General features: G+C 46.5%; 1 protein-coding gene across 1 annotated transcript in view; it reads right to left on the reverse strand.

Moving 5' to 3' along the window:
* Positions 1 to 24,458, reverse strand: part of tango6 (transport and golgi organization 6 homolog) — a 150,970-nt gene that overhangs the window by 46,014 nt on the left and 80,498 nt on the right. The window contains exons 11-13 of the mRNA XM_084334981.1: positions 24,318 to 24,444; positions 19,008 to 19,208; positions 15,359 to 15,508 (exon numbers count right to left, since the gene is read on the reverse strand). Coding sequence (XP_084191107.1) covers positions 15,359 to 15,508; positions 19,008 to 19,208; positions 24,318 to 24,444 — 478 coding nt within the window. The remainder of the gene's footprint in view (positions 1 to 15,358; positions 15,509 to 19,007; positions 19,209 to 24,317; positions 24,445 to 24,458) is intronic.

A 24,458-nucleotide genomic window follows, 5' to 3' on the forward strand; every position in this document is an offset into this window, starting at 1 on the left:
CCAGAAGCACTGATGCTAATCTGCAATGCTAAGGATACAAACAATGCTAATCTAAAAAAGGAAACATACAGAGATCCAGCATAGTCGACTTCAACAGAACCAGCTATCAACAATGATGACACTACAATCCATTACATTACTAAGACATACTTCTATACATCCCGATAATATTAACTACAATACTTCAATACAAATTAACTGCTGTAAATATAAAGGAGTAGAGGTGTAACGATCTCAATACAGAATAAAAAAAAAGAACGTACATCGTACAATACTGTTTATCGCAATTTAACACTGTATTGACACTTGTATCCTTCTCTGGTTCTCTTCCCTAGGTTTATCTTTTTCTCTCAATGTAACTGGTGGTATGGCTACTGCTATTAGCCATGTGCTAAAATTCCATAAATAAGCTCAATATAAAAGGTGCTATAGATAATATTGAGCCACTAGATGTCTCACTAGACTAGAGCACCAGCAAGTCAAGCACGTTTATCCAATCAGGTGCATTCTATGTGGGAAAATGGGAAGTTGCAACATGTAAACAACAACATTAATTTTGGGCCCACCAAAATTTTTTAACTCATTGGACGCCACGGACGTGAGCATATTAATAATAATAATAACTTCATTTTATATAGCGCCTTTCAGAAGACCCAAGGTCGCTTTACATAGGGGGGGGGGGGATGACAAATGAACAAACATAGTGGACAGGCACAACATATACATATAAAGTGAGAAATTAGGGGTTAAAGGCCAAGTTGAAGAGGTGGGTTTTGAGCAGTTTTTTGAATGAGTCCAGAGTTGGGGCGGTGCGGAGTTCTGCGGGGAGGGAGTTCCAGAGGGTGGGAGCTGCCACACTGAAAGCTCTGTCCCCGAAGGTCCGCAGTCTGGTTCGGGGGATGGAGAGCTGACCAGTGTCCGTGGATCGCAGGGACCGTGACTGAGTGTAGGGGTGGAGGAGGTCAGTGAGGTACTGAGGTGCCAGAGCGTGAAGGGATTTGTAGGTGAGCAGGATGGTTTTGTAGGTGATGCGGGATTTGATGGGGAGCCAGTGGAGGTGGATGAGGGTGGGGGTGATGTGCTGCCAGGGTTTGGTGGGGGATTTTGTTCCTACCACGCTAACGCTCTAAGAGATAGGAATAAGTGGCTGTGTTTGCAGGGCTATATGTATATTCTATATTATAGCTATGGATACAATACTATGGCCCATTTGACATCAACTATCGTTCAATATGTGAAAAATAATAAAAATGTTCATCCATACATACCATACGGTGTGTTATACCGTGGTCAGTGGTGCAGTCGTAATATGGGAACTGCCCAAACGCCACGTGCATGCGCACTCCCGCGCACACGCATACATGTTCCCTCGATTGCGCACAGAACAGATGATTATTATGCATAAATGTTTTAAATGTAATGGTAGTTACAATTTCTTTAATTGAATTAACTTAAACTAGAAAAGTAAATACAAACTAAATTAACAATGTAACTTAGAGTTAGTTTACAGAAGGACAGTTTCCTTCAGAGACTGAAGCACAACTTAATGTCTCATCCTTCCAGTCGGGACCACAGATCAAGCAACCCCCCACCAATTGGTACAGGGCTTGTATTTTGGTTTGGCTCTTCTCGTTGTTATGCTATCTGTAACTGAGGGGTACAATTCCCTGACTGTATTGAGAGTATGGTATCATTAAACCACTACTTAGTTATGTACTTTAATTACTGGCCATACAGTACACGGTATATCTGGTGAACACCCACACAAGAATACGGCTTGACAAAGAAAGTTCTATTTAGAGGTATTTATTATTAGAGCAGCAACAATAGGTTACAAATTGAGAATTATGAATTGCGCTTATATGGCGAAGAACACTTAAGTAGGTCAAGAGCGTAAGTCCATGAGCATAATAAGATGGGTATAACTGACGCCACCTGTAGCATAAGAATTACATAAGGCACACTCGTAGTCAGCTGGAGATACTAAGGGGGTTCCCTCCGGTTGTAAGCCAGCAGGGGAGAGGAATGTTCGGGAGCAAAAGTCTGGATCAACGAGGAATAAAGAGACTCCAGATACAGGAGCCAGTGCAATAATCCTTTGGTCCGTAGACAAAGCAACAGCTATACTCCAGTATGCAAGACAGCATGGATGAAAGCTAGCCAGCCTCTGTGGTCCTAGAGGCGGGCTCGATGGTGCTCCTCACAGGGTAGATCCCACACAGCAGTGGGGTAGACGGTTCTCTGCTCCAGCAGCCACAGTACCAAAGCAATATAATCCAGCCGGAAAAGGCTCTGCATTCGCCGGTGTAGGTTCTCCGGTGTACATATCCAACGGTTCTCGTCTAGGACTCCTCGGATGGCGGCACGAGTTTAGGCCGCCCAGCCTGGATAAGTGCACTAGCTAGAGTACGACGAACCGGTGGTAATGCTGGTCACTGTAGAACGGTAGCCGCACGATACACTATAAATAATAGACTATTACTTTACAATAGAATAAGTCGAACTCGACGATACAGCGTTAAACTCTGACACTTTAGCTATCTATTCGCACGCGGTTCTCAAGGCTCTATTTAGGGGCAAAAAGGGGCCCACTTCACGGCACGTTGTATCGTGGTGAAGGCTTCAACGTTTTGGTCTAAGTGCTTCTGTATCCACCTGCGACGTATTTATACGTAAGGTGAATAATCTAGTGCCAACCTCAGTTCTGTCTCGTATTACTGCGCAAACCTGGACATGTTGAGACATGTCTTAGCGGTAGCTTTGAACTTGCCATTGGGGGTATGGCCGTTGGCGCCTAGGGGTCGCTGTCCAATAGGAGAACGAATATTATGGTCTGGCCTGTACCTAGGTAAAGGGATATTCCGTGTATATATACAAAGAATATACAAGGGATATCAGACGATATACAAATATTATACAATATATCTCAAGTAATAAATATATATATTCGGTTTAATCTGACCCTTTGTAACACTATCGGTATCCTATTATTATGCAAAGTCTAGGTGATAAGTGCCGGCCGGGTAGCTTATTGCTTAATAACAGCGGAGCAGTGCTGCCGTTGCTTCCGCGTTTTCCCTGATTGGCTGCGACACGCCCCGCGGCAGGCGCGGCAACCGCAGAGCGGAGCGGCAGAGCTTGCGGCATTATGTAACCGCCCTAATCCGCCATGATTTTCATTCGGCGCTCAGCTCACCTGGCAACGCAGCGGTCCTGCGGTCCGTTGTTGACAAGTTCGAATCCCATCAAATTTTTTTTTTAACGTGATTTTTTTTTTAACGTGTATTCTTTCGCCGGTTAAGGTTAGGCATGGTTAAGGTTAAGGTTAAGGTTAGGCATTGTTTCGGAGTTGGTTAAGGTTAGAACGGTTAAGTTTAGGCGCTGTTAAGGAGCTGGTTAAGGTTAGAGTTTGTCTTAGAGAATGGCAATATTCTTTCTATGGTTAAGGTTAAGGTTAGGCATGGTTAAGGTTAAGGTTAGGCATTGTTTCGGAGTTGGTTAAGGTTAGAACGGTTAAGTTTAGGCGCTGTTAAGGAGCTGGTTAAGGTTAGAGTTTGTCTTAGAGAATGGCAATATTCTTTCTATGGTTAAGGTTAAGGTTAGGCATGGTTAAGGTTAAGGTTAAGGTTAGGCATTGTTTCGGAGTTGGTTAAGGTTAGAACGGTTAAGTTTAGGCGCTGTTAAGGAGCTTAGAGAATGGCAATAGACAGCCTATTTCCGCACTGCCGCTCTCCCGCGTTGCCGCGGTCACATGGTCAAATTGTCACATTCTTGCACTGCTCCGCTGTTAAAAAGTAACACGCGGCCGGGTACTTGCCGCACGGCGCGACGAGTCCAGTGACAATTGTGAACGCATTTTTGTGTGCGCGCGTGCACATCCGCACGCACTTCTGCCTCAGTTATCTACTACAACGGCGTGTAACCGTGTGTGTGCATGACTGCATCGCTGAATCGGTGAATATAAGTATAGTTTTTTTGCTGCTGCTGCCCCCTCCCTCTGGAATGCCCTCCCCAGCCATATCCGTGATGCAAACACCCTGACATCTTTTAAATCAGCCCTCAAAACTCACCTTTTCAATCTTGCTTTTGACCTCTAATTCTGTCGGTTTTATTTTATTTTATTTTGTCATCTATTATTTTGTTCTGTTTTGTTCTGTTTTTTGTTTTGCCATAGTTTGTCTCTCCTGCCCATGTAAAGCGTATTTGAGCACCTAGAAAAGCGCTATATAAAATAGATGTATTATTATTATTATAGTTTTAGAGTGATCCTGTCTAATCCCAGAAAAACGACGATATGCAGCAATACGTGAATTTCACTAAAAGCGTTGGCTTTTCTGGCCTGGACACGCTACTATTTCCAAATCAAATGTATATAATAGGTATTGTTCTGAAGGATCAGATTAAACCGAATATATATATTTATTTATATATATATATTTAATTGTATTTGTATATCCCCTGATATCCCTTGTATATTCCTTGTACAATATGCATTGAATATCCCTTCTAGTCTACTGAACATCCCATAATAGTCTCCATTCTACCATTGGACGAGACCTTGGTGCCAGGTCGCCATACCCCTCAGACCAAGTTCAATCGTACCGCTCAACATGTATGGACAAGTCCTAGTTCCGCGTAGGAATATGTCTACCGCACCACTAATGGTACTATTTGTTCATAGTGCGTATATATACTGCGCTATTAAAGTAGAGCTTTCTTTTAGTCCAGTTCATTACCCTCCAACAGAGTGACAGACGCAAAAGCCTCCCCGCGAACCACGTGTGGGCAGTAAGGCCAATTCGGCCCAGTATCGGCATTGAGACATCGTGTATATTAATATTTGAAGTCATATTTGGCACTATATCGTCGAGTTGGACGTATTCTATTAAGCTAATAATAGTCTATTCATATGTAGTGCCTCGTGCGGTAAGAGTTCTATAGTAATCAGCACCCCCATCGTTTCGGGCATCAGCTGGACGCTTATCCAGGGTGGTTGACCCCACGTGAAGCTGCACCCGAGGAGCTCCAGGCCAAAGAGCGAGTGGACCTGTATATTGGATTATTCTACCGACGACGGCTAGCCTTCCCCGGCTTGGATTATGCTTTGAGTACTTTGATTATTCTATGGATAAAGGCCAACACTGCGGTGTGTTGGAAATACCCCCCCCCGGAGAGGACGACAGGTGAGACGGCGCTCTGCACAGTGAGGTCGCCTCACGTCTCTCCGTCGTGGACCGGAGGACGCCGGCCACAGAGGGTCCAACTGCATTCATCTGTGGATCGAGGATCGTTGGGCACCGTGTCGCACGACTGTGGACTCTCCCAAGATACCCTCGGCCAGACGGGATCCAGCCAGTGACTCTCTAACCCCCCCCCCCCTCCAGCTGTCCTACAAGCAGTCGGAACCTTCCCCTAGTGTATCCAGCTATATAATCATTCAAGTATCATTGCTATTGTTCCCTAAATATTCCAGGTTGTATATTTGCTTCCTGCGCAATCAGAGATTGGACATTCGATATTGATCTACCTACGAATACTCATTTGCCATAAAAGTGCATACTATTTCAAATCATAAATGTAATTAAGTGATCGTTGTACATACCTTTTGCTATGTATTAAAACTCAAACTTTCGATTTGGTACATTTGTGTTGGATCCGTTTATCAGGTGGGAGTGTTCAACATATTCATACCTAGTACTGGGTGGCCAGAGTCTAAAGTACAAGAGGTAGTGGTAGTAAGTATCATATCTAACCATACAGTCAGGGAATTGTACCCCTCAGTTACAATTGGTCCTTCGAGCCGGAGGGTAATCAGTGTAATATTAATATAGTGTTATTAATATTAAAATGGCCTATGATGAACACTCCACGAAACGATCCTCCTAACCAACAACGCCCGCGGCGCAAACGACAGCTCCCTCAGTACCTAGAGGCTTACGCTGTCAGTCAACAACCTAGTCTTCTACCAACAGTAAATGCGGTAAAACTAGAAAGTAAAATTATGTCTAACCCTAACGACCAGGCTACCCCGACCATAGAGGCCCCTATGGGTTCTAATGTAACTGACCCAGCTCACGGTGGGGACCAGGGGGAACCAGACATGACTTTACACCCCGCCAATACCGAAGAAGTAGTCCCCGACGAGTCCCGGGAGGAAGACAACACTACCGAGAGAGAACTCGGCACGGAAGAAGATGAGGAGAGCACTGTGGAGATAGAGCTCCAAGACTCCGCACGGAGTACCCCAAGGGACGGCTCCCCTATACAACCGTCTTCTCCCAGCGAGGCAGAGAGGACACTACAGCAGGCATTCCTCGTCAGCCTGAAAGCCTCTACTGAACGCGATAGACTCCAGGGTGAACGCGATCGATTGCAGATACAGCAACGGAGCGAAGAAGAGCACATACGCCTGGAAATAAGACGCATTCAGATGGAAGAGAATATGGCAAGAGACCGGGCCGACGCCCAGCGCGCCGCCACCGGTGCCCAGAGAGAATCGGATCTCACCAAGCGCGAAGCCGAGCGCGACAGAGCACAAGCGCAACTAATAGAACAGCTGATCAGAAGGACAACACCCCCTCCCTCCACCAGAGGCTCCAGGAACTCGTCTAGACATCACTCCAGGGCGGCATCCCCTAGCCGAGTAAGCGACCTTGAACTTGACCAACAGACGAGGTTTATACCCCCCGCAGACCCCCTTCCCCAACCGGTCCAAGCGAGACCCAGCCACCGGGAAGGAGCAGCATACACTGCGGAGAGGCTAAATCAGAGACTATAAGCCCTGGATGACCTAACGGAAGACGAAGAGGAAGAGGAGGAGAACCACGCCCGACGACAGCACAGTACTCTACCGGACCAGGAGGTCCAGTACAGCCCAGGCTATACCTCCGCGGAGCTGCGCTACAGACCCCCGACGCTATTCACGGGTGAGCACGACGCACGACCCGCACCGAGGAACAGCACCTGGACCAGCGGGCCATGGTACACAGCCGGTACCAGCCCACGCCAAGGAGCAGGAGGAGACTCGCCTAGGAGGCCTCTCCCCCAACGCTCGCCGATGTATCAACAATCCGCGTCATACATTGGCACACCTATGGTACCAGACTTCACCCAGGAGAACCGAGCCCAGTATACGGAGCTCCGCATGTGTCTGGAGACAATGTTGGTGGATGTCATTGATGAACGCCATAAATACGCGATACTACTGAAGCATTTAAAGGTACCCCGCGCGCACAACATAGCGCTCGCCTACGCCACTTCCACGACCCCATACACCGCAGCGCTGGTAGCGTTGGACCAGAGATATGGACGTATATGGGATTACGTGATCCAGGAGATCAGGCACATCGACCGCCTACCCCCAGCAACAGACAATCGAGCACTGGACGACCTGTCCATCAGAGTGCAGTCCCTGGTAGGGATGCTGGGAGCGCAGAGGGAAAAGGGTAGGCATGAACTATACGCCAACTCAAATGTAGAGAGGATCTTGGAGAAGCTACCGCCCGCCCGACAGGAGCGCTTTAGGCGGCAGAGAGACCACCGAGACCCTAATGGCCCCGAACCGAACCTCCTCGATCTAGCCGACTTCCTGGCGAGAGAAGTCAGCAGCTTACGGCTAGATACATTCGGACGGAGCACCCCTGGCTCCAGAGAAGGAACCAGGAGACTAAATGATGGAAGAAGATCGGTGACTGTCATGCACCAATCGGAGTCAGTGCCAAGCAGTAGGAGCCACAGTACCCCCTCAAGAAAGGAGAAGTGGAAGATAGTGTGCCCCTACTGTGAGAAAGAACACTGGCTGTCACAATGTGACTCATTCCCCAAGATGAATGCGGAGGAAGCGAGTCAATGGATAAAGTCCAACAGACGCTGTTTTCGCTGTGCGCGATCACACATGGCAGCCGAATGCCGCTTAAAGAAAAAGTGCAGTCGGTGCGATGGAGCCCATCTGGACATACTCCACGACAGTAACAGACGGCGGCCTCCACCCGCACCATCAAGCAGCAAAGCAAGCGTCATGTACATCGACCCCGCCAGCAGCAGCGGAGCCAGAGTGCTCTTAAAGGTAGTCCGTGTGACATTGAGCTACCAGAATAAAGTCATGGACACTTACGCCGTCCTTGATGACGGGTCAGAGAAGACCCTTCTGCTCGCGTCCGCTGCGGCCCAGCTAGGGCTGCGGGGGAGCGAAAACCAAATGACAATTCGGACAATAAGAAGAGATTTGAAAACGATAAAGGGCGAGAATGTCTCATTCTCTATCGCAGCAAGCGGCCAGCCCGAGCGACGGTACAGGATTACAGACGCTTTCACCAGCCAAGAAATAGGACTGTCGCGGTACACATACCCCGTAGCCAAGCTGATGGAGAAATATGTACATCTACGCAAGCTACCGATCCCACTCATAGACGGTGCTACCCCGACACTGTTGATAGGCTCCGACCATGCAGACCTCATTGTCCCGATAGACCGGGTTCATACCGGACCCAGAGGCTGTCCTGCAGCAGTCGAGACCCGCCTAGGATGGACTCTCCAAGGCCCACTCGCCAAATCTCTCAACCGAACCACAGCCACTAGCTGTCTCCACTCCCGAGTCACAGAGGGAGACACCGCACTCCTGCAGCATGTAGAGAGGCTATGGACCTTAGAACAAATGCCCTTTAAGAACGAAAAGAAAGACATTCGCTCTAAAGACGACATCTACGCCATTAACCTCCTCGAGACGGGAACAAAGAGAGTCCCAGTCAGCGGCGTGTTGAGATACACCACGCCACTCCTGCGGCGGGAAGGGATGCCTACCTTTCACGCAAAGAAAGACGCCACAGAGCGGCGCTTAGCCAAGGACCCCGCCCAAGAAAGTGTATACCGCGCTGAGATTGAGAAGCTCATCACAGCGGGACACGTCACAAAGATTGACATTAAAGAGGCCGACCAGACGACTGAATCGTGGTACGTGCCCCACCACAAGGTTCATCACAACGGCAAAGACCGCATCGTGTTTGACTGCAGCTACCAGATCGGATCTCAAAATCTGAATAAAGAGCTATTGCCCGGTCCTACACTCGGCCCCTCCCTACTAGGCGTACTACTCCGCTTCCGCCAGGACAAGGTGGCTATCAGCGGGGATATCAAAGGGATGTTCCTGCAGGTGAGATTAGTAGAGGAGGACAAGCCCCTGTTGCGGTTCCTATGGAGAGAGAGGCCAGGAGATGAGCACCCAGCCATCTACCAATGGGAAGTCCTCCCTTTCGGAACTACACGCAACCCATGCTGTGCTACATTTGCACTACAGAGACATGTCGCAGAGGACCCAGCAGCGGACGAAGAGGTCCGACACAGTGTGAAGAACAGCTTCTACGTAGATAACTGTCTACAAAGCGTTTCGACCCAGGAAGAAGCCGAGGCTCTCCTACTTAAACCCCGCGCCTCTCTGATCAACGGCGGCTTTGATCTCAGGCAGTGGGCCAGCAGCGATCCGCACGTACTGCGCAGCCTCTCCTCCGAGGACAAGGCAGCGAGCAGCGAGACCTGGATGGCCACAATCCCAGGAGAAGCCCAAGAGATGACACTAGGACTAGTGTGGCGCTTCAAAACAGACTCGCTCCACTATAGACACAAACCCCTGACCACGGAGCAGGGAAGGTCGACGGCAATACCGACCACCAGACGGAGTGTGTACAGAACACTCGCCCGACAATATGACCCGTTAGGATGTATACTACCGTACACCACCAGGGCAAAGATGATTGTACGAGCATTGTGGGACAAGGACCAGGGCTGGGACGACCCCATTCCCGCACACCTTGCATCCACCTGGAGAGAGTGGGAGATGGAACTCCACTCACTCCCAGGCGTTAATATACGCCGAAGCTACTTCCCACCCACGGTGAGGCCAGAGACATGTAAAATGGATTTACACGTCTTCAGTGACGCCTCCGAGGTCGCCTACGGATCAGTAGCCTACTTGCGGGCCCAAGAAGAGGGGGGAGAGATCTACACAGCATTCATCCTCGCCCGCTCGAGAATAGCCCCACGCAAGCAACAGTCTATCCCACGTCTAGAGCTCTGCGCAGCCCTCGCAGGAGCGCATCTAGCCACGCTCATCCAACGTGAGCTCACCATTCCGGTGCATAGAACAATCCTGTGGTCAGATTCCACGACAGTACTCGCCTGGATCAAATCGGATTCATGCAAATACAAAGTCTTCGTGGGAGTCAGAGTCACTGAGATTCAAGAGTTAACCGGAGAGTTAACCGGAGAAGCAAACTGGCGCTATGTTGATACAAAACACAACCCAGCTGACGTCATCACCCGGGGAATGTCCCTAGATGACTTAACCCGTCATAACATCTACAGTGACGGACCAGCATTCCTCAAGCTCCCGGAAGGAGATTGGCCCACGCCCACCCCGAGGGAAGCAAGTGACGAGGAGGCTGAGAATAAGAAACCTATGTTCTGTGGATTGAGCACTGTTGTCTCCGCAGACCCCAACATAGACGATTGCATTACCATAGAGAGTGCGCAGCAACGGACATTCCTGCGGCACCACCCAGAGATTCAGTCCCCCGCTGATATGTCAGCAGCTGACTACGAGGAAGCAGAACTGCTTCTACTGCAACGAGCCCAGAGAGACTCGTTCCCCGATGAACTAGACTGTCTACAGGGAGGAAAGCCCGTCCCATCAGACAGCAGATTGATTCATCTGGCCCCCGAGAGTGACACACATACCCTCATCAGAGTGGGTGGTCGCCTGCGGAGAGCCCCCAATTTACCGGATGACATTAAGTACCCGATCGTATTGAACAGCCGACACAAGGTCACAGAGCTGATTATAAAGAAATACGACGAGGATGTACACCACGCAGGAGCAGAGAGAGTCTTCGCGGAGATCAGACGTCGTTACTGGATACTAATGGATACTATTAAGGAAGAGAGGCGGTGCGACGCTTCCAGCGAACCTGTCTAGACTGCCGAAAGTGGCGCGCGCAGCCCAGCATACCACGGATGGCTGACCTACCTCCATGTCGCCTCCGACTCGGCGACAAGCCATTCCACTCAACAGGCATGGACTGTTTTGGCCCGCTGCACATAAAGAAAGGAAGAGGCACCGAGAAGCGGTGGGGTATTGTATTCAAATGCATGACCACCAGAGCGATACATATCGAGCTCCTTCCGACCATGAGCACAGACTCATTCCTTATGGCCTTCCGAAGATTCACATCACGGAAAGGAAAACCATCTACATTATTGTCCGATCACGGGACAAACTTCAAAGGCGGAGAAAGAGAGCTGAGGGAGAGCTTCCAAGCTATGGGCCCAGAACTTAAGACCCACCTCGCTCCAGCCCAGATTGACTTCCAATTCAACCCCCCAAACGCACCCCACTTCGGTGGAACTTGGGAACGAGAAGTACGTTCTATAAAGACAGCCCTGTACGCAGTACTTGGGGCCCAGACTGTGGCGGAAGAAGTCCTAATGACAGTCCTCACGGAGATTGAGGGAGTATTGAACTCAAAGCCCCTCGGTTACGTCTCCAGTGATGTAGCAGATGTCGACCCAGTCACCCCCAACACCCTCCTGATGGGGCGGCTAGATCCCGCGTTACCCCAGACAATGTACCGGCCTGAAGAAGCGAACAGCCGACGAATGTGGAGGTACAGCCAAGTATTAGCCGACAAGTTTTGGAGCAGTTTCCTACTGCACTACCTACCGTCTCTACAGACCCGCCAGAAGTGGGTAAAAGAGAGAGACAATTTGACGGAAGGAACAGTCGTCATGATTATTGACCAGTCACTACCCAGAGCTATGTGGCCGGCTGGCCGCGTAAGCAAAGTGATCACCGGTGCCGATGGCAAGGTCCGAGCAGCTGAAGTACTCGTCCAAGGGCGCATTTACACCCGTCATGTGGCGAGGCTCATAGAACTGCCCCGACTCCCAGACACAATCGATGATGACCATGACCCTATGACTTTGTGAGTTGACTGACCCTTACAGCGAACCCTTGAGTGGTAGACAGTGCGGTTAATCTGTCTCTGCTTAACTAATTAGGTTGGGACCAATTAGGGGGCGGCTGTTCTGAAGGATCAGATTAAACCGAATATATATATTTATTTATATATATTTAATTGTATTTGTATATCCCCTGATATCCCTTGTATATTCCTTGTACAATATGCATTGAATATCCCTTCTAGTCTACTGAACATCCCATAATAGTCTCCATTCTACCATTGGACGAGACCTTGGTGCCAGGTCGCCATACCCCTCAGACCAAGTTCAATCGTACCGCTCAACATGTATGGACAAGTCCTAGTTCCGCGTAGGAATATGTCTACCGCACCACTAATGGTACTATTTGTTCATAGTGCGTATATATACTGCGCTATTAAAGTAGAGCTTTCTTTTAGTCCAGTTCATTACCCTCCAACAGAGTGACAGACGCAAAAGCCTCCCCGCGAACCACGTGTGGGCAGTAAGGCCAATTCGGCCCAGTATCGGCATTGAGACATCGTGTATATTAATATTTTAATAGTCATATTTGGCACTATATCGTCGAGTTGGACGTATTCTATTAAGCTAATAATAGTCTATTCATATGTAGTGCCTCGTGCGGTAAGAGTTCTATAGTAATCAGCACCCCCATCGTTTCGGGCATCAGCTGGACGCTTATCCAGGATGGTTGACCCCACGTGAAGCTGCACCCGAGGAGCTCCAGGCCAAAGAGCGAGTGGACCTGTATATTGGATTATTCTACCGACGACGGCTAGCCTTCCCCGGCTTGGATTATGCTTTGAGTACTTTGATTATTCTATGGATAAAGGCCAACACTGCGGTGTGTTGGAAATACCCCCCCCGGAGAGGACGACAGGTGAGACGGCGCTCTGCACAGTGAGGTCGCCTCACGTCTCTCCGTCGTGGACCGGAGGACGCCGGCCACAGAGGGTCCAACTGCATTCATCTGTGGATCGAGGATCGTTGGGCACCGTGTCGCACGACTGTGGACTCTCCCAAGATACCCTCGGCCAGACGGGATCCAGCCAGTGACTCTCTAACCCCCCCCCCCCTCCAGCTGTCCTACAAGCAGTCGGAACCTTCCCCTAGTGTATCCAGCTATATAATCATTCAAGTATCATTGCTATTGTTCCCTAAATATTCCAGGTTGTATATTTGCTTCCTGCGCAATCAGAGATTGGACATTCGATATTGATCTACCTACGAATACTCATTTGCCATAAAAGTGCATACTATTTCAAATCATAAATGTAATTAAGTGATCGTTGTACATACCTTTTGCTATGTATTAAAACTCAAACTTTCGATTTGGTACATTTGTGTTGGATCCGTTTATCAGGTGGGAGTGTTCAACATATTCATACCTAGTACTGGGTGGCCAGAGTCTAAAGTACAAGAGGTAGTGGTAGTAAGTATCATATCTAACCATACAGTCAGGGAATTGTACCCCTCAGTTACAGGTATTATGTTTCTAAAACTTTGAGCAGTCAGCTGGTTCTTTTCGCGTTTATCGCTTTTTCTGGTCAAGTATGACCGACAGAAACAGGTTGAATGGGGTATAGATGGGGGGAAAGACACTGAGAAAATACGGCGAGTCCGGGAGTCGAACTCGTGTACCCCAGATCCGTGACGCGCACGGTTGTCCCCGACGCCGAAATAGCGTTCGAGGTACGCGGTGAGCTACTGGAGCTCCCCAATAGGTATTATGTTTCATCATGAATGCATGAAAGTTTCAAGTTCAAGTTTCAAGTTTCTTCATTAGTTATCAATATCATACAGAAATACAGAATACTTTTGCATGAAATGCTTCTTTCTGTTTTGCTCCTGAGAGTGTGGTAGATAAAAATAACAAGATAGTGTAAAATAGTATAATATAAGTATAAAATAGAAAGTCAAGTACGTAAACAAGTGTAAACAACAAAAAATTTCAATATACATATATACAGTATATGTACAGTCTATACTTCTGTACAGTCTATACAGTCAGCTACTATACAGTACAGTGTAGAATGGTGAGGTATAGCTTAGCTTGTGGTGCCACCTTGTGGTGGTGAGGTGCACTGAGGTGCATGGGATTGATGCCAAATATATAAATATATAATATAAAGTATAAATATAAAGTGTGTGTTAGTGTCTAAGTGGGTAAAGTGGGTGCTACAGTGTGTTGTTTATTTAAAGTGAGTGTGTGCGTGTGGATGTGTGTGTTGTGGGTGTAATTGATCGTCTGTTATTGTTCATTGAGCATCCTGATGGCCTGGGGATAGAAGCTCCTTCGGAGTCTCTCTGTGCTTGCCATGAGACACCGGTATCGCTTGCCTGACCGCAGAAGTTCAAAGAGGCAGTTGTTTGGGTGGCTGGGGTCTTTGATTATTCTCTTAGCCTTACCCATACAGCGCTTGTTGTAAATGTCTTGGAGAGTGGGAAGCCCCCCTCCAATTGTGCGTTCGGCTGAACGGGCCACTCTCTGTAGTCTGCTACGGTCTTGTGCAGTGCTATTCCCAAACCAGGAGGTGATATTGCCAGTCAGGATGCTCTCTATTGTGCATGAGTACAAGTTCTTGAGGATCTTCTGACTCACTTTGAAAAAGGGGGGGGGGAATAGTTTTTTGATGCTTTGATCGTCACCAACGGCATACGTTGTGGAGTAACGTTACACACACACGTTGCGATCGATCATGATCATGATCGTGAAATCATGGTTGGATCAAAGCAGGATTGATATAATTTAGTCCTTACCTTCACTAGGAGGTACCCCAAAAATAATATTCCAATGGTCTGATCGCGAGTCCCAGTATTGGTGTTCATCATGTCGCCAACATAATCTACATACAACAACAGATGCATCGGGGGCATTTGACGCTTCTCAATGCGATCGGGATAACCGCTCGACTCGCCTGACAAAGAAAACTGCGCCCGAAGACACTTGAACATTACACAGGCCAAGATATAAGGTTTCAAAGGGTGCTCGATACTGCCACCTGGGAGGATGCGGCCGGTATTGCACTTTGGCGATCTCAGGATGATTCCCATGTTAACCCCAAATCTGTGTGCCTGTAATGAATAGAAATATCGAATAAAAGAAATAACGATGAAAACCCGACTATACTCCGGTCTGGCGCTGAACGGTTGGCGAGATAATCCGACTATCCTCGGGTCTGGCGCTGATTGAGTTAATGATAAATTCATGAATCAATCATTTCTATTTATTTTGATATAATATAATCTATAATCTATAATTAGAGCTCTGTAGTATGAAAACATTTAACACAAAGAATTGAAAATTAAATGATGACATAAGAAAAGTCTAAATTCTAAAATGTGTGTTGTTCCACCTCTATGAAGGTACCTGTGGTCCAGAGAGCAGGGTGGCCACCAGACCTATGGCCATGCTGAGAGTCTGGCTCTCCACCGGGTTCTCAGCAGCAGCACCAGAACCAGTGACCTGGTCCAGACCCACACAGGCCCTCTGTAGCAGGGACACCATAAAGTCCACCACCTGGGAGACAGAAGATGGACCAGGAGATAGTAGGGTTACAATGTATTCACTTTATTTACATGCATGCCATTTTTTATGCAAAAAGAGGTGGAGGGAAGCGACAATTCACTCCAATATTAAAATGTCACTAGTATACCAATTCACTTCAATGTTAAAATGTCACTAGTTTACCAATTCACTCCAATGTTAAAATGTCACTAGTTTACCAATTCAAGGACCAAAATAATGATTAAACTAATGATTAACTACAGTAACTTTTGTTAACTTAAACCTCAAGGTGAATACTGTTGTAGGATTGTATTAAAAAGCTACATTTAAACTGTAAGTACAAAGTACATAAGTTGAGTCTAAGAGTTGCTAAATCTCTCTCCCTTAAGTGCACAACACTTTTAAGAAGTCCTCTGCAAAAGTGAAACCCTATTACAAGACCCACTGATAAGATGTCTAAAAATAAGAGCTTATCAGCTGAACTGGTCAGTTTATGATAAACTATGACACAATGTTTTATTTCAGACAGAATGGTCCTCCCAGCCAGCCAGTCCGCAGCCAGCCAGTCATCTCTGTACCTTCCCCAGTATAAATAGAGCCTAAAGCATCATCTCTGTACCTTCCCCAGTATAAATAGAGCCTAAAGCATCATCTCTGTACCTTCCCCAGTATAAATAGAGCCTAAAGCATCATATCTGTACCTTCCCCAGTATAAATAGAGCCTAAAGCATCATCTCTGTACCTTCCCCAGTATAAATAGAGCCTAAAGCATCATCTCTGTACCTTACCCAGTATAAATAGAGCCTAAAGCATCATCTCTGTACCTTCCCCAGTATGAATAGAGCCTAAAGCATCATCTCTGTACCTTCCCCAGTATAAATAGAGCCTAAAGCATCATCTCTGTACCTTCCCCAGTATAAATAGAGCCTAAAGCATCATCTCTGTACCTTCCCCAGTATGAATAGAGCCTAAAGCATAATCTCTGTACCTTCCCCAGTATAAATAGAGCCTAAAGCATCATCTCTGTACCTTCCCCAGTATAAATAGAGCCTAAAGCATCATCTCTGTACCTTCCCCAGTATAAATAGAGCCTAAAGCATCATCTCTGTACCTTCCCCAGTATGAATAGAGCCTAAAGCATCATCTCTGTACCTTCCCCAGTATAAATAGAGCCTAAAGCATCATCTCTGTACCTTCCCCAGTATGAATAGAGCCTAAAGCATCATCTCTGTACCTTCCCCAGTATAAATAGAGCCTAAAGCATCATCTCTGTACCTTCCCCAGTATAAATAGAGCCTAACGCATCATCTCTGTACCTTCCCCAGTATGAATAGAGCCTAAAGCATCATCTCTGTACCTTCCCCAGTATAAATAGAGCCTAAAGCATCATCTCTGTACCTTCCCCAGTATGAATAGAGCCTAAAGCATCATCTCTGTACCTTCCCCAGTATAAATAGAGCCTAAAGCATCATCTCTGTACCTTCCCCAGTATAAATAGAGCCTAAAGCATCATCTCTGTACCTTCCCCAGTATAAATAGAGCCTAAAGCATCATCTCTGTACAGATGGAAGGCAACAGAGCCACAGCACCAGGCTATTCTTAATGCAGTAGTATGACTCTGCATGGCCTGCTTCCTTAATAAGAACACCCAGAGGCAGGGTGGCTTTCAATTATGTTGCAGAGGGAAACGATGAGGACAAAGACTAAAGGCTAAAGTACGGTGACCAGACGTCCCGGTTTGTCCGGGATTGTCCCGTTTCCAAGGTTTGTGTTCTGAGTGGCAACAAATATCTGTAAAGTGCTCAAATGTCCTGATAAAGATCAGACCAGTGATGGGTGGTATGACCTGAAATCCATATTACAGTATAGTATCACATTCACCTTGGTAAAGATTAGTGAAACCATAATTCCCTTTTAAAATACCAGCACATAAATACCACAATATCCATCATGTTGGCCCTCTGTCCAGTTTGTAATGTTTGTCTGTCAACAATTTAAAAGGGGCACAAAACTAAACTGCCTATGCACTGGAGGAATGCATTTACGTAACATGGTGATATGGGCAAAATTAGGTCAACAAGAGATTCACAATGTCGTAACAATATAGTTTCACCCAGCCCTAGTTCAGAGGATGACATTACAGAAGTTACAGTTCCAATAAAAAATGTTGCAGTGAAAACCAAAGGCTTGTTTTGTCCTGTGACTGCAATCATATCATACAATGTAATGTGGCTTTAAACTAGGACAGAGGGCTGCGTTGACACAACTGGGCCACATACATAGTCATATATGTAGTCGCCCTACATAAGAGCAGCCGTAGCTAGTTGTGATGCTACCTGTGTGGGCTTGTGCAGGTTTAGTCCCTGAAAATGTAACCCCAAACCAAACTAAAGCCCCACATTTAGCCAATAATAGTCTTTCTTTTTCTTCTACTGTGTTGACTGAAAACAAGATTTGAACCCAAGTAATTAAGTGAGAAATTTGGCTCGAGACAACCCCGTCAGGTCCAGTTACTGTAGATCTCACCAGGTCAGAGCATAAATGTGCAACAGTCTAGAAAGGCCCTCATTAATACTATATACTGAAGGACCCAGGTAAAGACCTTGATTAATACTATATACTGAAGGACCCAGGTAAAGACCTTGATTAATACTATATATACTGAATGACCCAGGTAAAGACCTTGAATATGACTAAGGACCCAGGTAAAGACCTTGATTAATACTATATATACTGAATGACCCAGGTAAAGACCTTGAATATGACTAAGGACCCAGGTAAAGACCTTGATTAATACTATATATACTGAATGACTCAGGGAAAAACCCTGAATAAGACTATATATACACTGAATGACCCAGGTAAAGACCTTGAATAATACTATATACACTGAATGACCAAGGTAAAGACCTTGAATAATACTATATATACTGAATGACCCAGGTAAAGACCTTGAATATGACTAAGGACCCAGGTAAAGACCTTGATTAATACTATATATACTGAATGACCCAGGTAAAGACCTTGAATATGACTAAGGACCCAGGCAAAGACCCTGAATAATACTATATACTGAATGACCCAGGTAAAGACCTTGAATATAACTAAGGACCCAGGTAAAGACCTTGATTAATACTATATATACTGAATGACCCAGGTAAAGACCTTGAATATGACTAAGGACCCAGGTAAAAACCTTGATTAATACTATATACTGAATGACCCAGGGAAAAACCCTGAATAAGACTATATATACACTGAATGACCCAGGTAAAGACCTTGAATAATACTATATACACTGAATGACCAAGGTAAAGACCCTGAATAATACTATATATATTGAATGACCCAGGTAAAGACCTTGATTAATACTATATACTGAATGATCCAGGTGAGTCTAGAAAGACTTCATCCTATATATACTGGCCATCTCTCCAACCAGGGAAACCAATCACAACACACTCACAAGCACAAACCTAATGGCCAGTAAATAGTAGTCTATGTCAATCACCTGAGTGGTTTTCCTCAGCAGCAGAGTGTGTGGCAAACCCTCACACACCACCGCCAGCGCCTGGAGCAGAGCCAGCCTCCGACTGTGCCCCTCCTCATGCCCCGACAGCCGCTGCTCCACCTCCAAGAGACTCATGGCTGACAGGTCGACTTCCTCTTCCTCTTCCTGCTCTTCTTCTGCTTCTGCCCAGCAAGTCAGCTCCTAGAGACAGAGGAGTTTTATTTTATAAATTTTTTTGTCTTTCTATAATTTTCTCCCATCCACCGATTTAGTTTGTTATGCCAATTCCATTCCTGGTCGTTGCACACATTGCCCCACTGTCAGCCTGGGGAGGGTGTAGAACTACCACACACCTCCTCCGATACATGTAGAGTCGCCAGGCGCTTCTCACCTGACAGTGAGGAGTTTCACTAGCAGAACGTAACGCATGCAGAGGGTCACGCTATCTCCCCCAGATCCCCTCCCTGCTGAACAGGTGCCCCGACCGACCAGTAGGAGTCGCCGTTTGCAATGATCAGGACTCATACCCCACTGGCTTCCCACCCACGAACACTGCCAATTGTGTTTCGTAGGGAGTGGACTGACCAAGCCGGAGGTACCGCTGACAGCTGGATTCGATCCCAGAGTATCTGCGGTGGTAGGCAAGTGCTTACAGGGCTTGGGCTATGACCTCTGCCAGTGGGTCTTGGACTTCCTGACTGGCAGACCCCAGGTGGTGAGAGCAGGCAACTGCACCTCCTCATCCATCACCCTCAACATAGGGGCCCCCCAGGGCTGTGTTCTGAGTCCCCTCCTCTACTCCCTGTACACACACGACTGTGTGGCTCAGCGGAGTAGCAATACAATCGTCAAATTTGCTGACGACACAGTGGTGGTGGGCCTGATCTCTGCCAACGACGAGAGGGCCTACCTGGAAGAGGTCAAGGTCCTGGCGGGATGGTGCCAGGAAAACAGCCTCTCCCTGAACGTCAGCAAAACAAAGGAGATGATTGTGGACTTCAGGAGGTCGGGGGTCAAGGACTACAGCCCCCTCAGCATCGACGGGGCACCGGTTGAGAGAGTCAACAGCTTCAAGTACCTCGGAGCCCACATATCCGAGGACTTGAAATGGACCATACACATTAACAGTGTGGTGAAGAAGGCACGACAACGCCTCTACTTCCTCAGGCGCCTAAGGAAGTTCCAAGTCAGCCAGAAGATCCTTAAGAACTTCTACTCATGTACAATAGAGAGCATCTTGACCGGCAACATCACCTCCTGGTTTGGGAATAGCACTGCAAAAGACCAAAGCAGACTACAAAGAGTGACACGTTCAGCCGAACGCACAATTGGAGGGGGGCTCCCCACTCTCCAGAACATTTACAACAAGCGTTGCAAGGGGAAGGCTAAGAGAATTATTAAGGACTCGAGCCACCCGAACAACTGCCTCTTTGAACTGCTGCCGTCAGGCAAGCGACACAGGAGTCTCAAGGCGAGCACAGAAAGACTCAGAAGTAGCTTCTATCCCCAGGCCATCAGGCTGCTAAACGAACAATGAATGAACACTACACAACAACAACCACCAAACACACATAGCACACACATCCACACGCACACACTCACTTTAAACAAACACACTGTAGCACCCACTACACACACTTTATAGCACACACCCACTTTAAACAAACACACTGTAGCACCCACTCCCCACACTTTATATTTATGGATGAAGGATTGCACTACAACTCGTACACCTTACTGTAAATTGTACCTAAAATTGTACCTCATCCCATTTCTGCTTTGCACTAGATAGTACTGTACATTAGTACACTGCATAGTATTGTGTATTGTATATTATATGGTAACTCAGAACATTGTACATATGTCTATACCGAACAACTGTGACCTCATTCTTCTTCTAAATTCATGCTATATTATGTTATTATGTTATTTGATACTATCTTGTCTAGCACAGTCTCTGGAGCGTAACAGTAAGAAGCATTTTGTATGAAAGTATTCTGTACTTCTGTATGACAACTATTAAAGAACTTGAGAACTTGAACTTGAGCGCGCGCACGCACACCAGCCGCGCGCATGCACTCGCGGGTTCCGCGCGAGAACAGCGCGTGTGGCCGGGCACACGAGTCCGACTTCAGAGCGGGCGAAAGTGCACGGAGGAAGGCACATTTACATTGGAACAGCTGTAAATGCCTAGTCTATTGCGAAGTCAGTCCCTGTTTGAAGATTTTTTTAAGATTTCCAATTCCAGTGTTCTATTGTCCATTTTGCATGTATAACCAGTTATTATATAATTAATTAGAATGTTAGAATTCATTTTAGAATGATGATCAGTGTGACTGTATTCCTGAAAAAGTATAGTAATATGGTTTATTTGTATTGGGAAAGATACAGACACATTATCTGGTTGAACAACATCTATATGTGTGGTAATAATGCAGATATTGAATGTATTTCTGTGAAAATGCACGTGGCGCACGCCTCTGAATCCAACCAAAGCGGAAACGATCGCTTCCAGCCCGCGGTGCGCGCGGCCGGTGGGCACAGCTATGTCCGCTAACATGGGAGTGAAAGTGAAGCGCTGGTCGCCCGCCTTCGCGTGCGGCTGGTGTGTTTGGGCTGTTAGACCTCTTCACCATACTACACATTCTGCCCACCTCAATTGGTGATGTCAGAGAACCTCTTTTCTTCTTTGATTAATGTCGCTGATTGGGAGTGTGCAGCAGGTTGAAAATATCAACCACTAGGGGCAGCGAAGGTTTGTGTTTCATTATTATTATTTTTTTATATATTTTATTTTACATTTTTCAGAACATTGTACAAACATGACAAACAGTATACCAACATGACATACAGACACACTCAGACAGTGAAAGTAAATGCATTAAAGAAAAAAAAGGTATAGGTATAGGAATCTGGGGAGAGAAACCATCTTGACAGAGTTTATGCGGCCTATCATGGAGAGGGGTAGCACTTTCCAATTTTCAATGCATTGTTTTAGCCTTGAAACAAAGTCGGAAAAGTTCAATTTAAATATTAATTTAGGATCTTTGGGTATGGTCAGACCAAGATAGGTGAGGCGATCTTTTGCCAATTTGAATGGGAGATTTTCCAGGAAACCGGGAGTGAAGGTGTCAGAAAGAGGCATAAAGTCACTCTTTGTCCAGTTAATTGTGTATCCGGATAGCTCACCGAAAGAGGTGTTTAATTCTAAAAGAGGGGGAATCGATATCTCTGAATTGTGTAGGTATAATATTACATCGTCAGCATACAAGCTGATGCGTGTCTCGACGCCTCCAACTTTCAAGCCTACAAGACTTGGGTGACTGCGTATTTTTAGGGCAAGGGGTTCGAGTGCAACGGCGAAAAGCGCCGGCGAAAGAGGGCAACCCTGCTGGACAGAACGGAGCAGTGGAAACCTGGTTGACTTCTCCCCGTTGGTTATAACTGAACATGTTGGACTGGCATATATGAGCTTTACCCAGGATATAAATGTATCACCAAATCCGAATCTATGCAGTGACTCAAACATATAAGGCCACTCAACCTGATCGAACGCCTTCTGTGCGTCAAGTGATTTGTGTTTCATTATTAGCAGTGTTTTATTACTCTTCAAACTTGCATTGCTTACCAGCCAAAGAGGCTATCCATTAGCCAGGTTCACCATCCACATTTAAAATGTAGTAGTGTGTGGCTGGTGAATGGCCCTACATAGACACATGCCTGTGTCTACAGTCAGTACCTATTAGGGCTGCCTATCAAACCTGGCAAAATGTTAACTAATCGAACTGGAACTGTGATAAAAATAAAAAAAAACGTATATTCATTCATTCATATTCAGGCTTCCTGTGTGCTCTCGCTGCACATCTCTCCTCTCTGCTTGACTGAGTGCTGAGCACAGGAACTGCAGAATGGGGTGTTGCATGAGTTCATCAAAAAAACGGATCACAACGTATGGGCACAAAGTCTGCTACAGGAGCTATATCAATTATTACAAATTGAAAAGGACATCAGCCATCTTATCAATCGTAAAGTTCTTTCACCAGAAGTGAGGCCATCAGGATGCTCAATGAACAATGATTGCTCAATGAACAAGGCTTGAACAATGAACAATCGTAACAACCATCAAATGCACTCACAGCACACACATCCACACGCACACACTCACTTTAAACAAACAACTCACTGCAGCACCCACTTTAGAACACCTAAACACACTTTATATTTATTGGCAAAGAATTTGCACTACAACCCATACCTCATTACACCTTACTGTAAATTGTACCTAAATTGTACCTCATCCCATTTCTGCATTGTACTGTATAGTATTGTAACTCAGTTACTTTTCTACTCTGCATTGTACATTGTATATATGTATATATTGAACACCTTTGTCTACGACGTGCTTGACTTCTATTTTATACTTACTATACTTTATACTTATCTATTTTTATCTAGCACAATCTCTGGAGCAAAACAGAAAGAAGCATTTTATATAAAAGTATTCTGTACTTCTGTATGACAACTAATAAAGAAACTTGAAACTTGAGTGCGTTCCATAGACTGTAAGAATAAGTGCGTTCATAGTTGTACCAGTAGTGCTCGCTCTCTCGTTCTTGCTCTTACTCTCTCCCTCACACAGTATTTTTCTTTCTCGGGTGCATGCTGTCAAGGGGCAATCTGCAATTACAACTAGAGGAGACAGTGGTTCAGGAGGTAGAGCTGGTCATCTGGTAAATCAGAAGGTTCCCGGTTCAAAGCGCTATATAAATGCAGTCCAATTACAACTATCCAAACCGATAATAATTATTATTCTGGGATTTACTTTGGAGTTGTTTGACCCTGGTTTTGGGGGAAGAAAGTGACAGCCCTAGTAATAATAATAATAATAATTTAGGACCTGCTCCGAGGTCATCATTTGGCACACATGCGAACCATGCATACAATGCGTATCTGCGATTAACCCATCCCGTCGTCCTTCCCCCCCAAGGGCAGCCGGGAGCAGACAGGCGCCACGTGAGCCGCGCCAGGGGACCAATCCAAGTGCTCCTGTCCGTCTTCGTCAAGGACGCCACAGCGTTAGCGATCTTGTTGTTGTGCATGTTTTTCCATTGGGTTTATCTTATCGGGGGGGGAAACCCTTGCGAGCACGGGGAGAACATGCAAACTCCACACAGAAAGGCCTGGGAGATACCCCACCTGGGTAACTGGCATCATGGAAACCTGGTCCCCAAGCGGGATTCGAACCCTGGACCTTCTTGCTGTGAGGCGACAGTGTTAACCACTACACCACCGTGCACCACCGTGCATTACCTGCAGTAATTCCAGGAAGAAGTCTCCCGGCAGGTCACTGTCCGTCAGCCCGGCCAACAGCTGGACCAGACACTCCAGTCTCCACCGCTCCTCTGACAGACGCTCATACAGAGCATCATCCTCATCACTGGGAGAGAGGAA

Source organism: Notolepis coatsorum, assembly GCF_963971535.1.
Source record: "Notolepis coatsorum genome assembly, chromosome: 18".
Taxonomy (NCBI): Eukaryota; Metazoa; Chordata; class Actinopteri; order Aulopiformes; family Paralepididae; genus Notolepis; species Notolepis coatsorum.